The 19163-nt window shown below is 32.7% G+C and overlaps 1 protein-coding gene across 1 annotated transcript; it reads left to right on the top strand.

Annotated features, from left to right (window-relative positions):
• The first annotated feature begins 10229 nt into the window (after positions 1-10229).
• LOC123664508 lies at positions 10230-18817 on the top strand. The gene is made up of 6 exons (XM_045599043.1): positions 10230-10355; positions 13245-13388; positions 13536-13631; positions 15978-16090; positions 17870-17982; positions 18123-18817. Exons 1-6 carry the CDS (start codon positions 10230-10232, stop codon positions 18674-18676), a joined length of 1146 nt encoding a protein of 381 aa, XP_045454999.1. The 3' UTR covers positions 18677-18817.
• Positions 18818-19163: the final 346 nt, after the last annotated feature.

Here is a 19163-nt window from a genome sequence, read left to right as displayed (position 1 = left end):
TAAATTAACTTTTAGATGGCTCAAAAATTACGTTACTCATCGATGAATAATTAGGTGCCTGCCATCTGCAAAAGGATAATATAGTAGATTTGGGTCCTACCCTTTTTTTGGTGAAGTGACCTGAGTCCAGCGGTGAGACCCATAAATTGTATTTTCAAACTTAGCTTCGGCAGATTTACTAACGATGATAACACTAATTATTTAGATTTAGAACACTTCAAAACCTGCATAATTTTGAAAACAAAAACTCAATTTTTAGCATACTAGACTTCCCTCGTAGTTTTACCTGCTCATTTCGATCTCTAATGAAAATTGGTTGAAATGATTATTTCTTTTTATTGTCAAAGAACACAAACAGTTAAAAATAAACACATTCAATTAAATTTACAAACATAAACCAAAACTGTGTCCACAAATAAATTTAACACAATTAGCTTTCGCTTAAACTAAAAGTAAAAATACATTTGTTAAATAAATTAAAAATTAACATTACCAATTAAAAACTAAATTCAAGCTACAACTACAGGCCAAGAAAGAAATATTACTTAACAATACCAAACAAAACAAATAAAACTTAGACATCACCGAGATTTGTTGCAAGTCAATTCTCTAACCCTACTCTTATAAGAATTAAGTGAGCACCAGAACTGGTTAATTGTTTTAATGTGTATATTATATTATGATGAAGTTGCACCTGAAATGAATGTGTTGCTATCATACTTGATTTTGGATATATGGTACGACTTCTTTGATCGAGCACTAATACGTGGACATTTTATATCAATGTTACGTAAGAGAAAGGGAGAATCAGTATAATTATTATTAATTTTATATAAAAAGCACTGATCCTTTTCCAGTCGGCGTACATCTGTGTAGCCAACCCTACAGTTTTAACTGTAGATCTACAGTTTTTTGGAAATTCTCTCAGTTTTTAGTTTAGGCCTTAAAATCTACAGTTTTTTGCTTAAGATGCTAGCGCCATCCATTTTGTTTGCTACGTAGTAGTTCGTGCACAAAGTCAGCTTAAGTAAAACCTACTATCATCGAACCGGAGCTAATGGTCATCAATCAATTTAATAGATGGCGTTATTAGTAGACAGTCTTAGATTGTTTTGGTCGATGTTAGTTTTACCGACATTTTGTTTTTCTTACTGGGAAATCCCCGCGAATGCTTTGACGGTCGAGATATATGTACTTGACCGTGTATTCAGTCATTCGTCTGATTGTTCGGTTAACGTTGTGAGTTGAGCAAAAAGTTACGAATATGCATAGCTGTAGTAGTGATAGTGAGTCAGATGTTGACAAATCCCCAGCAAGAAAGAAGAAAACAGTGAGATACGAGCAAAAATTTACTGACTCTTGGCTCAACGATGAAAAGTTTAGCGGATGGCTTGCAAAAAGTAAAAAAGGTAACACATATTTTTTTCATTAAATGGCTTCGCGCAGCCGCCATGTTTGATTTTTTTTAATGTCAGCTAAGACGAACCTAACGATACCTCAATTATGTAAATCCGTTCAGTGGTTCTGGAAATATGAGATAGTAAAGAATATTACATACAAACATACATACATACAAGATACGCGCGAAAAACATAACCCTTCCTTGGCAGTCGGGTAATAAAAAGACAAAGCTGTAGATTTACTGTTTTTTAATTTGATATTTACAGTTTTCTACAGATTTTTTCAGGCATATCTACAGTTTAACTCTATGCTGGGGTTGGCAACACTGGCGTACATACAATGGTTGAATAGGATGAGCAGTCAAGTCATTTTTTAAAAGAAATTTACTCCTGCGATATAGATTTTTCAAAAAAAATTGTTTATTTTTTCGATCTTTCAGGGTTGTCTGGAAGAAATGGCTAATTAGCCATAAGTCTGCCCATTGTACATCACTGTCTGTAACTATCTTTATGGTTTGTTTGTAATATATTTGTGGTGTACAGTAAAGTATAAAATAAAATAAAATAAAATCTTATCAATGTATTTTTTATATTGGGTATTCCAAACCACTAAAGCATATTCAAGTATAGGTAGCACAAATGATCTATACCTATAAGAGAGAGAGAGAGAGAGTATGTAAGTCGAGACAAACATAAATTCTTGAGGTACTCTCAGAATGAAACCTAACATTCGGTAGGCCTTATTAAAAAGATAGCCGTGAATCAAAGTATACACCCAGATCCTTGACAACGGAAACCCTTTCCACAATTTCATTATTTAATTGATATTTGAAAATTATGGGTTGTCGCTTCCTAGTAAATTTAATAACATAACATTTCTTTACATTTAATTTAAGACTGTTTGATTCACGATACAAACAAATATTATCCAAATCATGTTACAAGAGTAAACAGTCTTTTTAGGATTTTATAATAGTTTTTTTTTTTTTTTTATATATATTATTTTACCTTCACTTTCATTAAACATGCTTTGACGAAAACACCGTGATAATGGTTTGACTTTTATATTTTTTTTAATTGATCGACTAACTCAGCCTATAATGTCCTACTCGTTAGAGTATATATACTCTAAGGCAAGGCCTCTTTCTCCAAATAATAGATGTGTTGGAGTTTAATTCATCAATCAGCCCACTGCGGGTTGGCGAATAATTTCCTTACCAAGAACATCGACTGCTATTAGGTAACAATGATATAGTAACCGGTACCGTCAGCTTTATATGCTATCTGAGGAACGTAATGAGACTCCAAAATATAAACCTAGACCAGAAACAACAATTTGTACTAGTACAAATGCCTGCTCCTAGCGGGAGTCGATTCCAGCGGGCGTCTTAGGCGGCTACCAGTAACGGGACCAACATCCTTACTACCTTCTATCCTACTATTACTTCAAATTTATGTGGTGAATGGTGCAACGCAACTTTGTCTACCTAGTCAGTTAGTTCCATAAACTATTATTATCACTATTGTGCTAGAAACTGTATCATTGATTTTCAACTAAATAAGTACGTTTGGCATGTATTCTTTCTCAATACATAATTATGTTTAAAATACAATTCATCACACTAATGTAACACGCGGAAGGATGGAATAATCGAGTTAAATAACTTTGATTGAATGTTACGTTTATAGTTGCTGTTACATGCTAGCACGATACAATTATTGAATTGTTAACGTACATGTAAAAAAACAAACCGGTCAAGTGCAAGTATATAATGACAATATTATATCGCTGAAACGACAAAACGGCACAAATATTCGTCACTAATTCCAAATTGCATTGGACCTTGGAGTATAGCAAGTACTAAAAAAAGAGATTTTAAAAATTTAAAATTTTTTATTAATAAATTTTTATTATTATATTTTAAAATTTTAATTTTTTTGTCATTAAATTTTAAAGTTTTAATTTTTTTATTATTAAATTGTTTCCTCGCCTTATTGCCTCCACTGGTAACAAGAGGGCTGGTGCATTTTTTGCCCAAAGAATGGGCATAGCGATTCAACGGGGAAATGCTGCCAGCATTCTTGGCACCATTCCACGCGGACACGATTTTTACCATAACTATCGGTAAATATTTAGTTCTTAAGTTGTGAATTGTAAAACTACTGATCAAACAAATATTGATCCGATCACGAAAATTCTTTCACTAACAGAAAGCTACACTATTCAGGAGTGACATACGCTATATTTTATTGTGATTGAACGAAAAAAGAAAAAAAAATAAGTGAAAAATCTTATATATAAAATTCTCGTGTCACAATGTTAGTTTACAGTACTCCTCCGAAACGGCTGGACTGATTTTTATGAAATTTTGTGTGCCTATCGGGTAGGTCTGAGAATCGGCCAACATCTTTTTTTTTTCATAAAGATAAGTTATAAGGGGGGGGGTGGTATTATAAGTATTAAGGGGGTTGATAACATATATGGCAAAACAACGTTTGCGGGCCAGCTAGTATATAATATATTATGTAGAAATATATTAACTAGGACTATATTTACATGATTAGAACTTGATAGTTAAAACTGTATCTTAAATAGATAACGTAAATGTAAGTTTTTAAATTTGGAAGGTCACTAAACACAGTGATTTATTATGTAAAAAAGGATAAATAGATTATCATGTTTATGAATATGAAAGGCTTACTAATAAAATAATTATTTCCAACAAAAATATATTTGTCTCAGAATATTATTCAAAGTTGACGAGATTGTAATAAAACGAGACGAGAGTGTAATAAAAATGTTACGTCGATATTCTTGCCGGATCAGTTACCCCCACCATAATGACAGCAATAATAGGTATATTTAAATAGAAATATATAACTTTAAAATTTGAATCAACGTTACGTACTCACGTCGAGGTTACTAAATCTGTAATCTCCAAAATATAGGATAAAAGCCTTGTTATAAAATTAAAGGGTCGCAGCTTACTCGGCCACGATGTTTCATACCTAATGGGTACATAGCTATTTTCCATCCATCTTAAGAATTTAATTGACCAATTTTACCGAAAGAACTTTGCAGTACCTGTAAGTTGTAATTCAGGATTTGAACTTACAGACGCCCATTGTCGTTTACTCCACTATTCGATTATTACGATAAAAAACCCTTAGTAAGAATTTATTAATTATGAAAAATAGTTCTTCATTACTAGACTGTGTCCTTATCATACCGCCTTTGCAATTGTAATTCTTATTTCAAGGATTTGAAAATAAGACTATTATTTATAAAGTAGTTACATAATTATTATTTTTCTGGCTATTGTAATACAGATCACACGTAGCAATGACCTCAATTTTACTATTTAAAACATATTTACTTTTATTTTGTGCCTTTACTATAAATGTAATAAAACTATTAAATATCTCATACAATAAAAACTTTTATTACGTACTTACCTATGTATTGTAAATTAAGACTTCTTAATTAGTTAAAGATTTGTTACATTTTCTAAATAATTGTGTTTGCTCGCAAACGAAAAAAAAACCGACTTCAATTACATCGACAAGTAATACAACGTAGATCGACGAAAAAATAGTCAAGCAACTACGCGTTATCAAAGATTACTCAAAAAGTAGTTATCAGATCTCGATAAAATTTATATGTGACCACATAATAAACATCAGCTTTCGATTAAATTAAAAATTATCAAAATCGGTACAACCAGTAAAAAGTTATTGCGGATTTTCAAGAGTTTCCCTCGATTTCTCTGGGATCCCATCATCAGATCATGGTTTCCTTATCATGGTACTAAACTAGGGATATCCCCTTTCCAACAAAAAAAGAATTATCAAAATCGGTACATTCAGTAGAAAGTTATGCGGTATAATACAACGTACGTCGACGAAAAAAGCGTCAAGTAAAAACGCATTAGTAGATATAACTCGAAAAGTAGTTGTTAGGTCTCAAATAAATTTAAATGGGACCAATTGGCACACACCACCTTTCGATTAAAACAAAATTTGTCGAAATCGGTCTACCCGGTCAAAAGTTCAGATGTAACATACATAAAAAAAAAAAAAAAAAAATACAGTCGAATTGAGAAACTCCTCCTTTTTTGGAAGTCGGTTAAAAATACATTTGGGTCTATTTTGAATCGTCAAAATAATCGATTTTAAAAATCCTCTTTTAAATATATTTATTGTTTTGATATGGAGATATTAAAAAGCAGTTAACAAAAAATGAAAAAAAAAATGCAGATTTAAATATTTTTAGAATAGACACGCGTCTCTAAAACTAAATGAAATTTATATGGCTGTTTCCTAGTGCTCTTGCACAAATGCGTAGTATATTTAAGTATGTATTTAAATTTACATGAATAACGTAAATATTTAATAATTTATGATATAAGCCAAAACGCGATGGCAATACCACCATCTGACGAAATTTTTAGAAGCTGGTCACACAAAACGTTGGTAGCGTATCTCTCCGCACCCCACACCTCAGTAGAACGCACAGTTAAATATAGTGAAAATAATAATGTAGGACAACAAAATATTGGGCAACCATGTCTAATTTCTCGTCGTCGTCATCATGACATGTTTACAATCTCACCCTCCACTTCCGACCTCCCACTTAGACCCTCAGAGAGCGACTAGTTCAGAGCAGCTACTACTTACCATCCAACAGATATGGCGATTTCTTTTAAGCGACTCTTCTGTAATTAAAATGACAAGTACTAATTTGCGGATATTTGCCCGAAAGTTCAGTTTGCCCAAAAAGTAGAGGTAGGGTAGCTTAAAATTGGTACAAATATTCGAGACTCTTAGGAGACTCTTATTTCAGATTAAAACCAATTTTAGCTCTACGTTAATTATACTATGTAATATTGAATGTCTATCTTAACCAGGTTATATCATTCCCAATACTTTCCTTAGACACCGAGATTAAACTCTGATAAGGATGATTTTTGAAAGTATTTTAATGTTCCGTAAGAATCATAATCGATTATTTAATTCTAATCACGGCTAGAGGTCCTCAGACACAATTTCAATGAAACCAATCCTTTTATTCGACACACGTCGTCTACCATAACATCGTGGAAAGGAAGTAGTCATAACTGTAAACTCGATGTTTTCGTAAAATGGACCCAGTTCTTTACTGATTTAGACTCGTTATTGGGGTTAGTTGAAAGTTATTGATAAAAGTCACAGTTATTTATATTACGGGATATACGGGTATTCAAGACTCGACAGCATAATACTTTTGGGACAGCTGCATAATTTTTGTTACATATGACCCGCGTCTAATGAATTGGTTATGTGGATGGATGTATTATATCTATTTATTGTTTTAAAGTAAATTAAAAGTAGTTTTATGACTCACTAAAAATAAATTATTATATAAAATCAATAAAAAAGTGCAAAATATAACAGTATTAAGAGATCAGATTGTTAATTTTACCAGGAAAGCAGCGTCGTTTTTATTGTTTAGGGGTTGGCCGCCCGTCCTCGATTCTCAAAATTTCACAAGTATTTATAACATGGCAGATCTTAAAATAATCTCTGAGATTTAGATCCTAAAAGAGAGGTCAGTTTCTGATTTATCGATAAACAAAAAATTCTTTGATATGTACGATTTTTATTTTTGTGTACCCACTCATTAGGAATTCTAAACATTTTTGAATATCATATCAAAAATTGATCCCGCTGGAGCGGTCAATTGCCGACACGGTCAGTCGGAGACGCGGGTTCATATCCCGCTGGAGCGGTCAATTTTTGATATGATATTCAAAAATGTTTAAAAAATTCTTTATACGAACGATTTATTTTTGTTATTTTCATTGTAGAATATTTTTTTTAAAAGATAAGATTTTAAAAAGATAAGAATTAAAAACGTTTTGCTATAATAATTACAGTCCTTTGAGAATTACTTTTCTACGATAAGTACTTTTTTTTCTATTTATAGTATAAAGAAACGGCGTGTGTCTATAGATCTGCGGTCGGAACGAAATTCCTTTTGCATTTTGGTAGACTTTTGCTGTACAGTCATAATTTATATTGTAAAATATCAAGGTAACCGAGTTAAATTGAAAAATTTATAATAAAATATAGGTATTTCTATATAATGATTTTATCTAATGTGGTATGTGTATGTAAAAATCACATAGCTCTGTACCTACATGGAATTAATAAAAAAAGTAAATAAAATAAAAACAATAATAAATTAAACATTGAATGATGGAGGATAAAAGTTTAATAACAAATAACAATTTCGGAACTGTATAAATTTTATTTAATTAATATCATTTTATTAATTTAGAAAAAAAAACTTTAATTATTATTTAAAAAAAAAATAAGATATATTTAATCATCATTTTCAATCACAATAATAATTGTTTTGTGGTAACTAAAATATGACACATGTTAGCGTACTAGAAGTGTCGAGAAAAAGTCTTGTTACGATTTTTTCGATCTCGCTTCCACCCCGCTCAAAGGTGTAATGAACTTCGTTTCAAAAATTCAAGGAGGTCTATGTTTACGGAGTCTGTTTACAAAGCAGGTTCGGAATAATTAGGAATTAATTGCACTTTCTCACTACTTATAAAGTAAAAAGGAAAGTCTGCTTACATTTTCTGTTCTAATTTACTTAAAGAATTCGTAGCATTGTTGGTACGAGTTGTATCGTATCTTTATATAGAAATTCACGATGTAAATAATTATAATGTTTTTTTTTAACTGTTAAAGTTATAATTTAAAAATGCGTTTATTATTTTAAATTACGAATACTTATTGTTACAAATATTTTTTTTAAGTACAGTCAGTCACACGTTTTTTTTATTCTTTTTAAGCTAGATTTTAAAGACACTTTATTGTTCACGAAAACATGGTAAATATCCCGTTTTTTGAATAATTTTAGTAATTAATTTTTAGTTGGAAACCATTATTATGATAAAATCGTTCTAAAATATCAGAATACTTAGTCTAGATATATTGAAAAAAAAAACAAATCGTCATATAATCAATATTACCTACCTACATAAAATCTTAAGTATCTTATTTATTAAATTTAATCTTAGCATTTAAAGGTTAATATCGTTTATGTCTTAGTTTTAATATTATACCTACAGCTAATAAAAATCGATAAATTATATGATTATGAACAAATCCGTGCATATGTTATTAATCAATTCGTCCGATTGCAACAGATATTCCGAAACGTTCGATAGAAAGTTTTTGTCTTGATATTTAATAATATAATTCTCCTTGAAGTAACCGCAAATGCAATTCCGGCTTATAGTGCGCACATAATAAATTAAGCAAACAAAAATCATATGTAGGTACTTATATCAATTTTGAGATCAAATAATTTTACAAATTGTGATTTGATTGATTGATTCAACCTGTAATGTCTCATAGCCGAACAAAGGCATTTTTCCGTAGGAGAAGCTTTATCCACCAAGTTGCTCCACTGCTGGTTATCAGATAGAGTTTACTCCAACTAATAACAATTGCTATCCGGGCTGTAATAGCAATCCGACTACGGTGAGAAGAGTCACAAGGACATACACCTAGATGAGAAAACAAAATTTGTACAAATACAAATAACCACGCTGACAGGCGGTTTTCAAAAGCATTTACGCACTGCTACACCAGAGCGGCTATCAAACGAAAGTCCATATTATGACATAATTTTCAAAAGTCTTCACCTCTATATTTAAAATTTTTGAACAGTTTTTTCCAGACGCTTTTACGGAGTGTTAAAAACAAATTAATTTAAACCAAATCCCATGTAATGGAATTCGTAGATATAATTTTAGTTTTTTAAATTAACTCCTGACATGTAACTATATTAAAATTAAAATAACAATATTTATAACAACAAATGCCATGTTTTCCGTTTCCTAGACATATAAAACGTTTATTAAAACTTCCCATACATTGAAAGCGAGTTCCCACAGTTACATATTCAGCGTCGAAGACCTTAAGATTCCCAGCCAGTCAATGTTACTATAAAACCCGGAAAAAATTACCGTAATAGACTTCTTTTCAATGAATACTCCAATCTAATTACATTCCTCACCATTATGAGGATTTACACTATAGGCGATAATTGAAATATTGTAATATGTATGTAGTCCCAGCTAACTATTTACTTTTTGTTATAAATACACTCTGGTCACTTGCTTAGTAACTAGTGGAAGTGCACAAGATTAATATGCATTTATTATATGCTCATATTATATTTATATAAATATGTAAATTTAACACTAGATATTGGAGGCACCGTTTTGTCTAAGCTTAGTTTGCGACTAAAAATTTATCGATATAAAGCTTATACACTAATTACTACAGATAAGCTCTCTCTAGAGCTCTTAAGTAAAAAAATATCGTGCGCTATTTTTATAAATTGGAAATGGAAAACACGGTTTGAAATAAAGATTTCCAAATTTTAAAGTATATTTGACTAACTTAACTTTTTCTTGGTTACAGGACAATGAAGAATCAGACGAGAAAAACGAGAGAAACTGCCTTTTCGATGACGATTGAATAGATGCCAGTTTCAACACGGGTCCATCTATTATATAAGAATATCTCAGACATTAAAACATAATTATTGCTGCAGATTAAGCATCGATTTTCGAATACTCAAATGATAACTAAACGTCTCACTAGTCCAAACACTCATCACACTAACCTGTCATGAAGCTTATCGAAATCTTATTTCACAACTGGGCGAAGAATAATGTGTGAAAAGCAAAAATAATATTCGGCATTGCCAGTCACGTAATAGTATATTTGTCACTCATGAAGGTGGATGATATAACCACGATGTCAGTCAGCAATGACCTTAGCGATACGGACTCGGCTCCAAAGTTGCGAATGAAACCAGCTGTCAGTAGGATATTCTGTTGCAGTGTGACGGCCGCTTCTGGTTTTATCGCTGCGTATGCCCTGGTAAGCTCCATTTGTACTTTTAAAATAATTGCTCAGTATTTTTATAATAACAGTTTTAGCAAATCTTTCTTTAATATTATGTTAAGATTGTAACCTTAAATGCATTGATCAATATCCTTCGTTTCTTCTCCACTCTACATGAGATTGGGAAAATTATCTATGCTAGCTTGGATCTAGTGCAGTGATGATACCCACATCTAACACGATTTTATTTAAAAAAAAATCGCAATAAGACGCGTTAATTTTAGGATAATTGTTTTAGAGTATTTTATTTTTCGAATTTTTAAACGTCTTTTACGTGGTTAATAAGGCGATTTAATTTTAAGTAAAATATTTAGTAGTAAGTACTACTAACCCTTCCTTGGATCTGGCATTTAGCCTTTTTAACAAATATACTGTTTGTTCGGGCATCCGCGGTGCCATCTGCCGACAAGTTAAGGAGGCAGACGGTGGCGCTTTACTCGTTATTTAAGACGGAATAAAATTTTAACACTAACCAATCAGATTGTATAAATTAAATTAAAAATACCATTCACATTTTTTGTAACTACTAACTAACTAACGAACGAGGAATAAAACGCTAAGACAAAACGATTACAAGTTTTCTTTATAATATTTCGCAAATCCATGTAAGGGATAATACGCTTAATTCCCTACACTGTTACAAACGTACGTATTTCTGCCTTCTTGTTTTAACCTAAAATTTTTCAGTACCAAGTACAAAATTATGAAATAGGTAAATACCCCAATCAGAATAATTGAAGTAGGTACAAAAATTAAACAGTTAAATTTATGAAACTAACAACCGATCGAGGGAATCTAGGCTGCCTCGGTAATTGAACAACATTGTTTCATATCAAATAGAAGGGGCTACCATTTCTAAGGCCAATTTATCTCACGAGATGTCGAAACCGAGAGCGGATAGCTGAATGCGTAATAAGGCTCAGACATCGAGATAACAGATTTTGTATTGTGATTAATAACCGGATAGTAATATTATGAATATATGTTATGATAATATGATGAAGAGATGCGATTATGTCGTTGTTTGAAATGTGGTTGTGTAACATAATGGGTGAAGCGAAGCGTATTTATTTATTTCTATTAGCTTGGAACAATATTACTTGTGTCACAATTATTATTATTCTTAATGTCCTTCATTTATTGATATTAAAACTACCCAGATAAAACAGTACAATGAAAGAGATATTTTTTTAATTTTATGCATTTATATCTATGCAAAATTAGCCCTGTTAGTTTCATTAGTCATAACTTAAAAAAGGATTTTATTACTTAGATAGTTATTTATGTCAATTATCACTTTTTTACCGAAACTCAAATCATGGCCACAATTTCGGTTCCGGTTTCGACTGAAAACCAAATTTCAGTCGAACAATAATGTTTCACACAATCATGAGAAAAATACATTACCACCTAGATATAACACGTACTCTATCGATTATATTAAAATTAAATATGTCATGTAAGAAATAGTAAAAAGACTTTCATTCTGGTACCGGAGGTAATCCAACAACGCGTGTCTGTTGCTGCAGAAGTCTGTATACTATAGTAACCGCCCTAACCGCTTACTATCCGGCAGACCGTACGTTTGTTTGCTACCCTAGTGCCATAAAAATATTGAAAATAATTGTGTGTGAAACTGTCAGGGGTGTATAGTATTTGAGAATCTTTTAAATTATTGTTTTACTAACATAATACGTATCTATTAATACTCTACATAATAAATTAATTGTTAAATGTTAGCGTGAGAATTAGGTGAAAAACCGGTAGTTAATTAAGATGCGTCGTAAGATTACAACTCTGACATAATGTCTTAATTCTTTTTATTATAATGTAAACTCGTACATAATTAGGTACAATAAATAAAATTACACATACAAAATTTATCTGAATGAAAAACTGAGATATATTAAAATAGATAAAAACATATAGATGTCTATTAAGAATGCTCAATCATTAGAGACATTTAAAAAACTCACAAAAGAAATGTATTTATCGTCTTATAATGTATGTCAAGCAATTTTTATATCAGTACTTAATGTTATGATGTTTTGCCTTTCATTTAAAATTTATCAAGTTTTTAACCGACTTCCAAAAAAGGAGGAGGTTCTCAATTCGACTGTATTTTTTTTATGTATGTTACTTCAGAACTTTTGAATGGGTGGAGCGGTTTCGACAAATTTTCTTTTGATCGAAAGGTGGAAAGGTGGTGTGTGTCATTTGGTCCCATTTAAATTTATTTGAGATCTAATAACTACTTTTCGAGTTATATCTAATAATGCGTTTTTACTTGACGCTTTTTTTCGTTGACCTACGTTGTATTATACCGCATAACTTTCTACTGGATGTACCGATTTTGATATTTTTTTTTTGTTGGAAAGGGGATATCCCTAGTTTAGTACCGTGATAAGGAAACCAGGATCTGATGATGGAATCCCAGAAAAAATCGAGGGAAACTCTCGAAAATCCGCAATAACTTTTTACTGGGTGTACCGATTTTGATAATTTTTAATTTAATCAAAATCTGATGTTTATCATGTAGTTACATATAAATTTTATCGAGATCTGATAACTACTTTTTGAGTAATCTTCGATAACGCGTAGTTACTTCACTATTTTTTCGTCGATCTATGTTGTATTACTCGTCGATGTAATTGAAGTCGGTTTTTTTTCGTTTGCGAGCACACACAATTATTATATATTATTTGTAATACTGTTAAAACCTTGTATTGGTGTGCGAAAGTGTAAATAAATAAATAAATAGCAAAGGTACCTCAGTCGAGCTGTTCACGATTATGAGCAAAATATTTCCTGCTGTACCCTTCGTTATAATTGTCGTGTAATTAAAATATGGAAATACATTTCCAGGTGGCGTACGCGATAGCTTTAATCTATGAGATAGTGTGGGTGGTAGAGTCTCAGAGCGGGCTGCCCGTACCGTCGGCTTTGCTGATGATCTGCTACTGCATCGTCATCGCTGCCACTGTTACACTGGTCCATGGCCTTATATCGGTAAGAAAAACCATTTTATAAGTAAAGAAATAATTTATGTATTATACTAGCCGACCTGACATATATATTTTTTTTTACCCCATATGAAGTATAAAAAAACGATCAATAGCTTTAGTAGTTGTATAGTTCTGGTTTTTTCTTTTTCAGAAAAACAACACGTACTTACTGGCTTGGCTCATTGCAGTCATACTCGTGCTGATTCCAGAATGTGCTCTAGTCTTTTACATGTCCATTAGTCACTGGGTAAAGTATATGTTTTATCTACTTTGTCTAAAAATAACTATCTGGTACTGTCAGCTCTTGGTAATTCAAAGAGGTAAATAAATATTATTTCCAATAGCCAAATGACTGGAGTTCTACAAACATTTAAACGGAAACGTCTTCATACCCTTGCGGAAATTATTGTTTGCCATATAAAAAAGGCAATACCTAACTTTTTCATTGAATGGATAAAAAAAAGGTGTCAAAATATGATTTTAGGTAGGTAATTCATGATTTGTTGTCAATGAAATGATGTCGTTGAACCGGTAGACACATTTACACTAAGAAAGTCTCTTTCATTTTCAAAGTGCTATGTAGTTAGTATCTACAAAAGTAAATGGCCAATTAACATTTTATTAGAATGTTCATAATTTTATGGTATAAATGTATGGATAATAATGGACTTTTATAAAAGTAATAAGAATTTTAGTATCTTTTGTATTATAGTACATAACCAAAGTAATTTTCATTAGCCTTCAGCAGAAGCATTGCTTCTCTTTAACCGGAAGGTGTTTTTGTTATGACTATTACATCAAATGGTTGAGAGTGGCATGTATTATGTCAATTGATATTATATTTTTTTATTATTACCGGTATATTAAAATTAATAATTGTTTTAAAATTATTAATAATTGGGAATTAATATTTATCGGAAATTGTTACGACATCGTAATAGCGCCATTAAAGCACAATCATATTAAAAATAATTATGTTCGTTCTCAAACACAAAATAAACAGACTTAAGAGATAACGAAAAAATAGTTTGTTACTTCCTCACAAATGATCATTACAAATTGCCTTACAATTACAAAATGCTTTGTGCAATTTGTAAAAAAAAAATAATACACAAATAATTTTGTAATTGCTAGGGAGGTAGAGGGGGAGAGGGGAGGGAGCAACTTAGTGATAATTCAAAAAGTACTCGAACGTCCCGCTCAAATTGAAATGGGAACTATTATGAAGTAAAAAAATCAACAATTTAATAACATAATCATTTCATTACTAATTCCTACCTACCTTACCTAGCTACTATAATAATGTTACTTACTTCAATAACATTAAATTCATTCATTACAGCCTATACAGTCCACTGCTGGACATAGGCCTCCACAAGTTTACGCCAAAAATAACGTGAACTCATGTGTTTTGCCCATAGTCACCACGCTGGGCAGGCGGATTGGTGACCGCAGTACTGGCTTTGTCGCACCGAAGACGCTGCTGCCCGTCTTCGGCCTGTGTATTTCAAAGCCAGTAGTTGGATGGTTATCCCGCCACCGGTCGGCTTTTTAAGTTCCAAGGTGGTAGCGGAACTGTGTTATATCCCTTAGTCGCCTCTTACAACACCCACAACAATAACATTAAATACCTCAATGATATTGCCTTCGTCAGTATTGTCACCTACCTCAATGAAATACCTCAGTAAGTAGTTAACCTATCTCAACAATATTACCTACCTGCATCAGTAACATTACCTGACTTAATAAGATTACCTATTGTAACGAAGTTCCTTACGGCAGGCTTGACTTGACTTGCTGGGCGACCGAACTGAGAAAAATGTGAGACTAAAACCGTAAGAAAAAGATATAACGGAAGTGACGTAATATCAGTCACACGACTGTATAATATGACGTTTGTAAAACTAAAATATTACTACTGACCTTTTTTTAAAATTATTTATGTAATTTTATACTGTAGACAAAAATAAAGACACATGTTTTTTTATAATTATTATTATTATTTTATTTTATGGTATTTGTTATTTTCTAAAATACTAAATTTCCTAAACACTTTTACGTACTTAATAAAAACCAATCAAAAAATTAAAAAAAAAAAAAACAAAAACTAGAAAATATATTATATAAAATTCAACAATTTTTTAATTGTGTTGTTTCTATACTATCCGAAGGAACTTCGTTCCTACCTGGTGTCCCATGACACCACATAATTTTTCTCAATAGTATTGCGTATCATAATATACATTAGGTTACAAGCAGGGCCGTCTCAAATTAGGCTGGGGACCTTGGGCACACAAGAATTTGGGGCCCTTTTGGAAAGTAAAAAAAGCGAATTATAATAACATTTTTTTATTGACCATTGATGTAATAGCGTAGTAGGTATATATGCCTTATAAATACCTTCTGACAAGATTACTGATCTGTGAAAAAGGTGTAATGTGCCCGACAAAAATGTTTTGATAATAAATGTGTAAGAGAAATTGTCGGTGCTTCGGGGCCCCTTGAAGATTGGGGGCCCTGGGCACGGGCCTTGTGTGCCCTTATGGAGAAGACGGTATTGGTTACAAGTAGTATCAGGTGTGTGTGTGTGCAGGGCCTCCAGGGCGTGTACGGCGGCGCGGAGCTGGCGTGCTACGTGGCGCGGCTGCCGGCGCTCGTGTGCGGGGTCGTGCTCGTGCAGTCCGCGTACGCGCTGCGGGAGGCCAGGTAACGCGTCTAACATGCGCATGTGTTTTAATTGAAGTTAAACTTCTTTACGCACAGTTGATTCGGGGAGTAAGCTGTTGAATGCGTGACGATAGCGTTACGAAAATTTTATTATTTATTTAAATTGATTATACTCACATACTGGAATAACGCTAATTAAATTGACATTAATAGATATATTTTTGATATTCCAAATGATGACTTCATCGGTGTTGTCTTGTTTTAAAACTAAGGCTAAGTAAGGCTAGGATCGGGCGAGGCGAACGGAGTAAGAGAGAGAGAGAGGTTCGAGCACACACTTTCCTTCTATCTTCCTCTCATAGCCAGTTACATTTCGTCTATATCTAAATCACAGTTCAGACCTATAGTTTAACTGAGGTAGGGCACAGCAGGAAGTTCCTGCTCAAAATATGGAGCAGCCCGACTGGGGTAGTACCTCGACCTTACAGAAGATCACAGCAAAATAATACTGTTTCCAAGCAGTATTGTGTTCCTGTTGGTGTGTAAGGTGACCAGAGCTCCTGGGGGGATTGGGGATTGGGTCGGCAACGCGCTTGCGATGCTTCTGGTGTTGCAGGCGTCTATAAGCTACGGTAATCGCTTACCATCAGGTGAGCCGTACGCTTGTTTGCCGACCTAGTGACATAAAAAAAAAAAAAAGTGTAGGCCTATTGCTAAAGAAGCTACTTTAGCCGCGTGGTCTAAAGCACACTCATTTTTTTTATACGACTAGGTCAGCAAATAAGTGTACGGCTAACATGGTGGTAAGCGGATACCGCTACAGATGCCAGCAAATATAGAAGCATCGCAAGCGCGTTGTCGACCTTACCCCCGACCTCCCCTAGAAACTCTAGCCATTTTACTCACACAGGAACCACAGCACTACTTGAGTGTTATTTAACTGTGATCTTCTCTAAGGTTGGGCGCTTACTCAGATGAGCTGCTCCATATTTTGAGCAGGATATATTCTACTCTGTCCTATCTCAATATGTTTTATATAAAGGAAACTACTGCTCCTGCCATATCGACACCAGCAATTTATACTAAGCTAAAAGTGAACTTTACAGTTGAGGCTTATAAAAGGGAAAAACGTGATACCTTTTATATTAATTAAGAAACTTATTTGAAATTTTTAATAGAATTCAAAGAATAGTTAATTTATTCATTACAATTTCACAATTTTTATTATTACAAAAAAAAAAAAACATTTATTCAAGTTGCATTAAGAAAACAAACTTATCGAAAATTCGAGTTGGCGTAGTATAAATTGTTGGTGTCGATATGACATTTAATTATTCTCAATACAGAGACATTCTAATTCAAAAATATATTTATACTTTCAATCAGCCCAAAAGTTACCGGATAGTATCAGATAGATTTTGTAGAAATGAAAAGATAAATCTTTGCTGCCATTAGGATAAATTAAGAGCTGAGAGAGAGGATACTTAGGATAACAAGAGCCGTTTTTTAGGAATAGGAAATTTTAACACTTGAAAGGTGCCTAAACTAGTACTTTTACTAAGCGTTCGTTAAGTGACGATACTACTTGTCTAATGTATTCTGTTAACACGTGTATGTACACTTCGCAATAGTCTACAAGAACCACATTCTTTTAATTCAGGTGAATTAGCATACTCTGCAAGGTTTGGTCCCTACAATATAACTAAGTCTCTTCACGTTTGTTTAACATCAGATATAATATAAGATCTTTTGGTGATCTTTGCCCATAAACATAAAAAAATATCTATGTACTCAATTCGAGATGCTTTTATTTTCCAGAAATGGCGAATATGGCAACACGGTTCCGGCGAGCGGTAGTGAATTCGACGCCAGTCATTTTGTACCAGATACCCCTGCTGCTTTTACAAACGACGGCTTTTTGGCTGATAATGGTAAGAATGTTATTGAAAACTTTAAGAAAATTTTCTAAATTACCCTAAAATTACTTTATTTAATTTGCTTTAAGAAAATTGCTGTCTTGCTTTTTGGCCTTGATTTAGCTACCATTTTTTATTTGTTTCTCTTTTTACAGGAAAATCAGGATCAATGCCAGACCTTCGTCGTCACTTGGCTTCTCGACAGTCAATGAACATGGGCTACCCTCCAATGATGCTTCCCCAACCGCCCCCCGCATACTGGCAACACTTGGCAGACCGACAGTACGCCGCAAGTCTCCGGGGATACCCAAAATCCTTTCCATCTCCTCAAACCTACGGCACTTGGGTCGGACCTAGATCTGGACCCTACGACAATCCCTACAAAAGAAGACACTCCGTCGTTGGTGCCTTCAATACTGATGAATATCCTTCTAAGGGTTACGACTTTGAAGACAGAATGGACTGCAAAAGCGAAATGGCCTATCCCTACAGATCGTACATGTACGATCCTAGAATGTTTCCACCGGACTATGACCCAAGGTTCTTCCAAGATTTTAAAAGGGACGATCCCTATGGAATGAACTTGAGGCACGATCCATATTATTTTAGCGGATCAAGGGAAAGGGTCTATTATGGTATGAGAAATAGTCACAATTCGGTCGGAAATGAATCTGATGATTTAACGAAATATAAAGATGTAGCTCTATAAAATAAACCATTGAACTTTGTCATATTATGTTCGTAGACTTTCTTGTTGGATTTTATTTTCTGATAATTAAATAAATAAATATTGAGTAAACTATATTAAACACACAAAGAACAATACATAACTATTTTCAAAATTTAAAAATGTTTTGTGTTTATTTCTCATTTATGTTTTTTTATTATTTTATTGGGCCATATGTAATAGTAGCGCCATTTGTTTTTTGATGCTGTACCTACTAAACCAACGAATTTTTCATATTAATTCTATAAAAACTGTAAAATTTTATTAATATACAGTCAATTAGGGTAACTTTGACAGATTATTACTATATTTTTTTAGCTTACTTTGACAATGTTAAATATGAGACACAAGAGTTAATTTAATATGTACTCTTAGGTTGGTTTTCACACTCTCAAGTTATTTAACCTCTATAAAAATCATAATTTGTATCAAAAACTGGTCATTTTGTTGTGTGTCAAAGTTACAACCC

This window comes from Melitaea cinxia, chromosome 22 (assembly GCF_905220565.1).
Source record: "Melitaea cinxia chromosome 22, ilMelCinx1.1, whole genome shotgun sequence".
Lineage (NCBI taxonomy): Eukaryota > Metazoa > Arthropoda > Insecta > Lepidoptera > Nymphalidae > Melitaea > Melitaea cinxia.
This window is presented reverse-complemented; position numbering and strand designations above follow the sequence as displayed.

What these genes read in the sequence shown, in the direction of transcription:
- LOC123664508 (XM_045599043.1), top strand. Translation starts at nt 10,230, where the DNA reads ATGTCAGTCAGCAATGACCTTAGCGATACGGACTCGGCTCCAAAGTTG. An exon ending in TTATCGCTGCGTATGCCCTG is followed by an intron (nt 10,356 to 13,244) that starts GTAAGCTCCATT and finishes ATACATTTCCAG; the next exon opens with GTGGCGTACGCGATAGCTTT. An exon ending in CGGCTTTTTGGCTGATAATG is followed by an intron (nt 17,983 to 18,122) that starts GTAAGAATGTTA and finishes CTCTTTTTACAG; the next exon opens with GAAAATCAGGATCAATGCCA.